The 10253-nt window shown below is 40.5% G+C and overlaps 1 protein-coding gene across 1 annotated transcript; it reads left to right on the forward strand.

The window, feature by feature from the left end:
* Window positions 1–5154: 5154 nt before the first annotated feature.
* Window positions 5155–9932, forward strand: LOC117553288 (GTP-binding protein Di-Ras1-like). The gene is made up of 2 exons (XM_034227165.1): window positions 5155–5493; window positions 6806–9932. The coding sequence occupies exons 1-2, from the start codon at window positions 5185–5187 to the stop codon at window positions 7091–7093; spliced, it is 597 nt and encodes a 198-aa protein (XP_034083056.1). The 5' UTR covers window positions 5155–5184; the 3' UTR covers window positions 7094–9932.
* Window positions 9933–10253: the final 321 nt, after the last annotated feature.

Below are 10253 nucleotides of genomic sequence, written 5' to 3' on the forward strand. Positions count from 1 at the left end.
CTGTATATATCTGAGAACTATAATATATTGATGAAGAACAGTATAATAGGGGATCTTTAAATCACATGTCACTTGTTAGACGCTTTTATCCAAAGCAACACAAACACTCAGTACTGTGGACGATCCCCACAGGAGCAACCTGGGGTGAGGCGTCTTGTCCTGGGACTCAACAACATGCCCACTGCGGCTGTGGCTCACAAACATTGCATAGATTGGGATTTCATCATTAGCATTCATTTGGAGTCTTGTTTGTGATAAGTCCTTCTGAGAAATAGTCGAGTAATGACTTCTCCACAGCTCCATCCATTAGTTCACCAGGTAGTCGCTATCCTGTCTGTCTGCCGTTTGGCGAGAGGACACAGAGGGTTAGTCAAAGCTTCTGTGATGAAAACAGCCTCCTGGTCTTATTGAGAGTGAACCGAAAGTTAGTGGGCCAAATCAATCAAAGCAGTGGGCTGAAAGTGTCCTTAAAGCTCCTTAAAACTGAGGACTGCTGCCGATCATTGGGATGCGTTGTTGTTGTAAACAGTATTTACAGCTGCTTCAATCTTCAAGTTGATGATGTGTTTTCACATTTTAGGTCGACAGCAACACAACAATTCAAAATGCATCATCATGTTGCACTTTCACTGCTGGATGAATTTGCAAACAAGTTCAAATGAGTGATTGCAGGTTAAAGCATTTATTGCAGAACTTAAAGGTTAAAAATCACAGTGGAAATCTTTTTTACAAGATTTAACTGCAGTTCTCCAGAGTTGTAAATCCCCGTAGAGGGGTGTCAAACTCAATTTCATCGCGGGCCACATTCGCATTATGGTTGCACTCAAAGGGCCGGTTGTAACTTTAAGACTATATAAAAATACATATATAAATATTTAATATATATAAAATAATGTGTTATATTACATCATTGCCTCTGCATTGGATTATTATCGGATAGGGTAATGACTTCATAATTAACTACGGCTGAAAGCAGAAGTCTAGGGCAAAATAATTGCAAGTCTCTTCAGTGAGAATGTCACAAAATTATTTTAAAAGAAAACGAAATTCTGAAAAAAAAAAGTAAAAAAAAAAACATTTTGAAAAAAATGTCAAATTCTGAGAAAAAATTCTAATTTGAGATGCATTGTGGGACATGTAGTTTATGGGCAACGTGCTTCTGTAAATCGGCATGTAACCATATCATAGACACATTATATTATTTTCAAGCCCTTGTGGGGCCACATGAAATGAAGTCACGGGCCGGATTTGGCCCCCGGGCCTTGAGTTTGACACCCCTGCAATTAAACACGATGTTCTGCTTTCCCTGACCTTAAAGAGTTAACAGAGTGGACAGCATGCAGGCATATGATCAGAAGACTCATCTGCAAATCAAACGCGTGGCTGTGTGTTCCCGCTCCTGCACATCATCCAGACTTACAGCTATAGATTGACTATAAAACTCAAGAGGCACTCCCTGAACCCTCATTTATTTTGAACTCCTCGACTGATATTATCTCCAAACTGGCAATGCAATTACAGAGGCCCTGCCATCAATAGTGGATTCCAGCAGTGCAAGCATGACAGAAATCCACTTATTCCGTCTAGTATTGATGTCAATTTACTGTTTCATTACAACTAGAGCTTATGGAGCTGCACATGATCACAACTGAATGGGCATCTTGTTATGGGACCTCAAAGCAGGTTTGGATCCACAGCCGATAAATAATGCATCAGATACTATGCGTAATCATGCACATACGCTCAGCAGAGACTCCAGCACAACAAAGATAGCGATAGATTAGGTGTGAGGGTCTTCTTCTGATGCATATGTATGAGTTGCAGCAGGTTCGGTGATGCTGTCGACTGCAAATCCAGTTCATCATGGCTTTAGAATGATGTCCTTTTTACTTCTGTTAGAAAAATATCACTGGCTTCAGCTTCAATATCAGGATCCATGTATTTATGATCCTCTCAAGAATGGAAGTAGTTGTCACATACAGTAAAGAGCATGTGGTATAACTTGTTCCTGAACAGAGAAGGAGTTACAGTCACAAGATGGAGGAATACCGGTTCAAAGCAGTATTCAATGCTTAGTTCAGATTAGCTAAGGCCTGCGTAAGAAATAAACATGACGGTCATATGCCTATCTCCCTAGGGCAGGGGTCGGCGGCCCACGGGCCGCATGCGGCCCTTTAAGCCCTCTGCTCTGGCTCCCTTGAGTTTAGACAAAAATAAGAAGGAAATAAAATAAAAGTATTTGTAGGACTATTTATATTGTATTGCATGGTTGAAAATGTTTCGTATCTTGTATTTTGAGGTGGTACTGTGACACATAAATAAAAAACAAAACGGTTTGAATTAGGTCAACTAAAATATGCGTCACATCCTACTACGGTCCCGCGCGAGCGCCTTTTCTTGGAGGCGAATAACCTGACCCCCGGCTCGATGAGCGAACTATGGATAAATCAAAGAAAAGTACCGGAGGAACACAGGATTTAATTCTGTGTGGACAGAGTTATATGCTTTCACAGCAAACGATGCTGGTTTACCGGTATGTTTGATATGTAGAGAGAAGTTGTCAACGGTGGTGCAGCATTTACGTATCGAGGAACAACAAGGGAGAGGAAGACAGCTGACGATCTTCAGACATAATTCAATGGGGTATGTAATTTATTTCAGAAAACACTTATTGTTATATTCCATGGAATGCTCTTAACGTCCCGATAGCAATGAATATATTATTAAATGCTTTGACAATAAATCCATACAAAAAGTAATCTCTGGAAGCCGTAGTACTGTAAAAAGCACGACCAATCATCTGAGCCGGCCCGGCTAAAGTAACTGGATGGCCTAACTGCCTGTCAGCCTTCCATCTGTGCACAAATGTATCTCGTGCCCTCATTGGTCATGTGCGCGTTCGTGTGTGTTGGAGGAGGGACTCTGTAAGAAAGTCTGAAGGAAGAGGCATATATAGTACTTTCAAATTCTAGCGCACTCGAGCTGGTTTCTCCATTCTTACCTACCCTACCTTTAACTCTTTTTAGGGTGCAGCTATATGTTTTATTTATTTCAAAGTGGGCCCATTTTAATAATATTTTTTTTTCCTGTGCTGTGTTTAATTTATTTTAAAGTAGGCCTGTGTATTATTTGTAATTCTCTTTATAAGAGTTCTTTGTTTCTTATTAGAGGTTAACAGTTTTATATCATGTAATAAATAGCCTAATAAATGCAAAAAAAACTGTAGTTTTTGTCTGATATAACAATAAAAAACTATGACATATGTTTTGCGGCTCCAGACAAAAAAATGTTTTGGAAAAAGGAGCAAAATGGCTCTTTTGGTCAAAAAGGTTGCAGACCCCTGCCCTATGGTCAGTGGCGGTTCTAGACCAATTTGACTGGGGGGGCCACTGGGGGGCCAGTTATTTTCTGAGGGGGGCACAATAAATGCAGGACGAAAAAGAGAACTAGACAGTATGAAGTAATTGCGCATAAGAAAACAATGCAATACAGTTATTGGTATTTGTTTCAGTACACTTATTTATTTCAGTTAGATATTATAGTTATTACTGTTAGCTTCAGCTTAAGTTATAGTGCAATGTTTGCACTAACACCATATTTATATAAAAATAAAGGCAATGAACAGTTACATCTCTACTTTACATAAGGGTGTCTGCACAATCTCACATTACAGCAACAAAATCCTGCGTTTTTTGGCAAACCGAGTACCAGAAAATATACATTTAAAAAAAAATAATATATATATATACTTTTCATTGTTAGGGGGGTCAGAGGTCAGTGTTAGGGGGGCACTGCCCCCCCCTAGAACCGCCCCTGCCTAGGGTCATCATATTTAATCGTTGGAACAAAGCTATCGTATGTTCAACACAGTGTCTCTTAAGCTTCTTCTAGGTAATCATACATCCTGTAACGTACCCAGCTGGGCTTTTGTTATCATGTGCTATCCTCTGATATTGAAAGAGTACATTCAGTATTTTCCCAACAACTACTTCATAGTGTATATTTAAAACTATACGATATTAGATACAATCCTACATATCTAACAAGTACAACACTAGATGTGCACGACGGGTATTTTATATAACACACATGACTAGTATTCTAGATGGCTTACCCTGAACGTCAGTTTTTAAGTTAATATCTAAACTTTTAAGCATAGTTTCTTCTTTACACATTCACTGTTTGTTTGAGTCGCTTTTATGGCCATCTGTTGATATATTTTACCTAATTTTAACCCCCTTTATGCTTTATTGTGTTCATCAGCTTGTTACTATCTTTGATCTCTGTCTTTTGTGTGTTGAGTGGGGAGCGTACAGCGTTTTGTTTGAAAACAGCTGCCTGCATGCTGCTGCAAAAACAAGGCTTTGAGAGCAGAGAGAGTGATCCAAAAGCAATTTTCAAAAAGCAGGCTGTTAAACCAAAGCATACGCTGAAAGACGCCTGAAGGCTCTGTAGAGATCAAAGTAACTGCAGAGGCCCGGATGATATCTTTCCCTTGTATCGTTTTGAGATCGAATGTTAATATAGAAAATATTGATTAGAGCAGCCAACATGTTTGGCCTGTCCTACCTTGTGCTTGGATCTCTAAAGAAACAGATTTAGTTGATAATCAGTGAAATACTTATGTACAGAAATTATTGTGCACAAATGCTAATCTAATCTTTGGGATGCTTATAATGTGTGTGTGTTTGAGAGGTGTTGATACCATTTGTTTTGTCCTTGTTGTTTGACTTGTATTGCGTTGCGTTGCATTATACGTCGATGTTATTGTCCTTCAACCATCTTCAAAGGACTCTCCGTCTCCTCTAGGGATTGCTGCAGTTGCTAAAGTTAATAAATGAGAAAAAGCGTTAATGTTTTTGGGGTTGAAACTGAGAAACTATGACTCTGCGAATAGTATTGATCAGGGAAATGTCTGCGTCAGGTGAAACACTTCACCAACCTCATCCTCTCTAATTTGCGCTCTGGCTCGCAGTCAGACCACGAGGACGGCTGGAGTGCTTTCACACCCACCGGCGGAGGTTAAGTCCCACCAGCTTCCTCCATCTACTGACAGCTCATTTGCTAAAATACCTCTTTGCTAAAATGATCCTTTTCTCCCCATCCTCACCCTTCCCTCCCTCCCTGCCTCCTCCCCTCTCAACATCACAGGTGTAACGCTATCTTTAGCCTGAGGGGGGCAGAATGCCGGAGCAGAGCAACGACTATCGTGTGGTGGTGTTCGGGGCGGGAGGGGTGGGGAAGAGCTCCCTGGTCCTGCGCTTCGTGAAAGGCACCTTCAGGGACACCTACATCCCCACGGTGGAGGACACCTACCGCCAGGTGATCAGCTGCGATAAGAGCGTGTGTACCCTCCAGATCACGGACACCACGGGGAGCCACCAGTTCCCCGCCATGCAGCGCCTGTCCATCTCTAAAGGCCACGCCTTCATCCTGGTGTACTCCATCACCAGCAAGCAGTCCCTGGAGGAGCTCAAACCCATTTACCAACAGGTGGGTGGATAAGTGTCTAGACCAGGGGTGTCCAAACTACTACTACCATTTTGAATCCGCCCTCACTCAGCAAATTATGACTTAAGTATAATAAACTTCTGCTTGTCTTATATTGTACTTCTTGAATATATATGTTACAAGGTATTCATGTGTTAGTTAGCCCAGTGTTCAAATAAATTCAGTCAATTCAAGTTGAAAACATGTTCTAACAAATCTAAGTTGATAAGAAAAAAGCCCAATAACAAATGTACGTAACAACCTTGAAATATACCCTTCATATTTCCTCTTATTATAATCAATCTGAAGCTTCTGTTTTAAGGAATGAGCTGCAAGACAATAAATGACACCCTTTCTGAAGGCATTCTCAAGTATCAAGAACAATTGACATATTGGATTTACTTTTCCAACTTATAACTTAACTTATGAGGCAAAATACCTCTAGTGAGTGGCCCAGCCCTTCTTATATTTGTCTGTATTTGGCCCTCGGTGAAAAAAAGTTTGGACACCCGTGATCTACATGTATTATAATGAGAATGGAAGTCCAGGATGCATTTATCACCTTCATGTCCAGCTACAAGGATACATTCACAGCTGTTTGTTGTTTTTGATTAAATAATAATAAACTATTGTTGTTGCATGATTCAGACATGAAGGAAGTACTTGGATCATGTACTTAATGTCGTTTTCACAAGTACAAATCCTGCATAATGGATTTTACTTCAGAAAAGTATTTGCATCAAAATATACTTGAATTATGAAAGTGAACACATTTTTCTCAAATGTCCATTTTATAATAACTTTTATGAATTAGAATACAATTTAAAAGTGTGGATGAATGTCCATAACCTCTTAATGGGAGGGTCATTTGAATTACATTTGTTATAGCATTTTCTGTAAGCATCCTTAATCCCAAAAGGAATTTAATGTATAAAATAAATGTGGTGGAGTACACAGCTCAGTATTTCTCACTGACATGTATTTGAGTAGAAACCAAAAGTACCACAACTGTAAAGAAGTACAGTACTTAAAGTCAATTAACTCCATCACTTTCTACCACTGGAAGCACAATACAGAAAACCCCCGAACATTTCAAATAAAACACGGATAAATAAAACAAACAAAATATATTTACGATGTGACATTTGGTTGAATAAAATACGAACATTTCGTGTCTAGATGTAAAGACGTTTACAAATATTCTTATCCGATGTTAAATCAATCTTTTTAAAATGTAAATAATTGATGATGTGCACGTCCCAGCCAGAACATAACGGGTGTCTCTTATGTTCCTCCTCCTCCTCCTCCTCTGCAGGTGTTGGCCATAAAGGGAAACGTTGAGGCCATCCCCATCATGCTCGTGGGGAACAAGAGCGATGAGACCCTTCGGGAGGTGGAGACCAAGGACGGAGAAGCCCAGGCCAACCAGTGGAAGTGCGCCTTCATGGAGACGTCGGCCAAAACCAACCACAACGTCACGGAGCTCTTCCAGGAGCTCCTCAACCTGGACAAGAAGAGGAACATGAGCCTCAACATCGACGGAAAGCGCTCGGGGAAGCAGTCCCGCGCCGAGAGACTGAAGGGAAAATGCAGCGTGATGTAAATGGAGGAGGTGGAGGTGGAGACAGGTGGGGAAGAAATACAGAGAAAAGGAAGTAGAGAGAGAGAGAGAGGAAGGACTCACTAAACGTATCCTCGGAGCAAAATGTTACGAAGGTGTAACGGAAATCTCATCATTCACCTCTGTTTGACCCAACACAGCTTTCAGTTTGGATCTTTACATCAATGTGCATTCTGTGGAAAGGAGAAATGAGCGCAGAATATCAAGAGGCACATTTAAAACAAGAAGTACATGTAGCATCATCCAAGCGGTCACAAAACCTGGCTGTGGGTCTCCGCAAGACCTTGGACTGCAATGACTACAAGAGACTGCAGCAGCAACAACAAAAAGACTGAAGGTTTCTAAAGTTATCCAACACAAATGTTGTCCTCTCTCACTTCTTCACCTAAGCCCGTCCTCCCTACTCAGCTCACACCGCTCGTCACCCCTCACATACCCCCGACTATAACAAATAGACGTAATGTAATTGTAACAGAGTCGATACACTTAGTTAAACTCACTGTTCTTGTGGAAACTCCATATGACGAGCTCAAGGTGTCTGTCGTGCCGGAAAAGTACAGGTGTGATACTGTTAGCATGAATGACATTAGCGCACCCAGCTACATCCCAGAGCAACTCCTGAGGACTCACACGGGATATTTAAATATATTCCATCTAACACGCCCTGCACATTAGTAACAAGTCAAAGGGTGAGGTTTGAAGCATTAACGCTTAATCTCCTCATCCTCAGCCTCTCTCCAGAAACATTAAAAAAAGACCCTTATTATTTATCAAGAAGTCATTCTACTAAAAACTCATCCGCAAACTCTCTAAATGTCCTCATCTGAAGTGGAGGAGCTTCCAGCGGGTAGGCACGTACACGCTACTGACACGACGCAACAATCCTTTTAAGACTTTCATTTAGTACAGAAAAGCTCTGGAGGAAAAGAAGCTGGACACTCGAAACAGAAAATCAAATCTGCCTTGTCTACGAGGATGATACACTCGGATAATCATTGCCGAGACGAAGAGGAAGGTTTTCGGTCCTGAGGTCAAGAATGTCAGTTTACTTTGGCACCTTCCACGTGAAGGTGTCTCTTCTTTTGCCTTTTTTATTCTTGTTTGCTATCTTTATGAAGCTTTATATCGTCATGTAAGAGTCAGAAAAGCCCTCCTTAAACAAAAAAGCACACAGATAATTAAATAAATAAGGGATACATGTAAAATGGTTGCATACAGATTATTTAATGTGACCTGAATCACTAATTCTGTTTCCTCTTTGGTTGTTTTGGTCACATTACCTCTCACAAGCAGGCGTCGGTAAACAGGAAACAGAATGAGTCACCACACACATACACACACACACACACATACACACACACACACACACACACACACATACAGACACAGCATGCGCACAAATGCATTCATGCAAGTGTCAAAAAAAGTCAATCTGAGTATCACTGTCTGACTACATGAAGACAAACGGCGCTCAGCCTCAATGCCCTCACATTGCACTTTATATCATAAACACACACACACACTGCACACACACACACACACGACTGTAATTGTTCATGTTGTTGCCTGTTATGTTTAAAGGATCTCCGCTTAACTCAGAATATCCTCGTGGAGCTCTGCTGTATGTCCAAAGTGCATGTTTAAACCTTTTGTTCCTACGCAGGAGCTCTGAATATTGTACACGGTATACACGGGACTGCCAAAAGCACAATACTTTTTTAACTGCATATCTTTTATCGTTTCTTTTTGTATTTCCTTTTTGTACGTTTTTCTTCCTTTTATCTGTGTGATTTTCATCTTGAACATGCATCTGAACACGGAGGAAACAGTCACGATCACCGGTATAAGTGTTGTTATGTGTCCGGTACATGGCACAATGAGGTTCTGCTGAACAACAGGGTTTCATGATGTGACCGTTAGCTGCGGTAAAGATGTGACGTAACCACACAGAATTGTAGGTCGAGTAGGACTCAGACGGGGGACAGATTATTTGCCTACTTTTCTCCGTCTCTAAGGCGGTTTGAACAACAATTTGAGTGGAGGATAATCTGCTCTTGTTTTGTTAAACCCAAAGACGCAGATTATGCCTCGTTTTAACTGTGTGTCCGTCTCTTCTGGACAAAAGCACAGCAACTGTTTCCATCCGTCCTCCTTCTCTGTCTAGATGTGTGCAGCAGAATCAACCACTGGGCACTTTAGGGTGACATTTTACTTGAAGACTTGCTTATTAATCAGCGATGCCTCATTTATAAGCACCATGTAAAACAGGGGTGTCAAACTCAAGGCCCGGGGGCCAAATCCGGCCCGCGACTTCATTTCATGTGGCCCCACAAGAGCTTGCAAAGAATATAATATGTTTGTAATATGGTTACAGAAGCACGTTGCCCATAAACTACATGTCCCACAATGCATCTACAATTTGAATTTTTTTCTTCTAAATATGCATTTTTTCTCAGAATTGAATTTTTTTTCAAAATGTCTTTTAAAATCATTTTGTGACGTTCTCACTGAAGAGACTTGCAATTATTTGCCCAAGACTTCTGCTTTCAGACGTAGTTAAATATGAAGTTATCCGATAATAATTCAATGCAGAGGCAATGATGTAATATAATACATTAGTTTATATATATATTAAATATTTATGTATTTTTATATAGTCTTAAAGTTACAACCGGCCCTTTGAGTGCAACCATAATGCGAATGTGGCCCGTGATGAAATTGAGTTTGACACCCCTGATGTAAAATGTCCCTCCTGCATTGTTCCATCAAATAACAACTTCCAACAGTGTTGTTATTGTAAATAAAGCATACGGTAGTTGAATGAAATGTTTATTAGAGCTTCAAGTAAGATGTTACCCATGTAAAGAAAAACTGTCTTTCTGGGAAGTCCTTGGAGTCGTTGCTACAGTAGGAGGTTCGATGTTGCTATTTACTGTAGTTTACAGCTTGATAACGATGCTCATGATATATTTGACACATCCACTCTTCAGCTATACCAATCAGATAATACTAGCGATATGTGAATATGTAACTAAAGGTGCCACTCCATGGCCGTTTCTGTTTTCTGAATGAATCAGTTATCAATGTGTTGTCCTTTGCACTAATGTGAGGTCCTCCTAAACGTTGCATTGTAAAACGTACC

This window comes from Gymnodraco acuticeps, unplaced genomic scaffold, assembly GCF_902827175.1.
Source record: "Gymnodraco acuticeps unplaced genomic scaffold, fGymAcu1.1, whole genome shotgun sequence".
In the NCBI taxonomy this organism is placed as follows: Eukaryota; Metazoa; Chordata; class Actinopteri; order Perciformes; family Bathydraconidae; genus Gymnodraco; species Gymnodraco acuticeps.

Bases quoted from the DNA above. Each gene is read 5' to 3' on its own strand.
- LOC117553288 (XM_034227165.1), top strand. From the start codon at position 5,185: ATGCCGGAGCAGAGCAACGACTATCGTGTGGTGGTGTTCGGGGCGGGA. The intron at 5,494-6,805 runs GTGGGTGGATAA...CCTCCTCTGCAG, and splicing joins TCAAACCCATTTACCAACAG to GTGTTGGCCATAAAGGGAAA.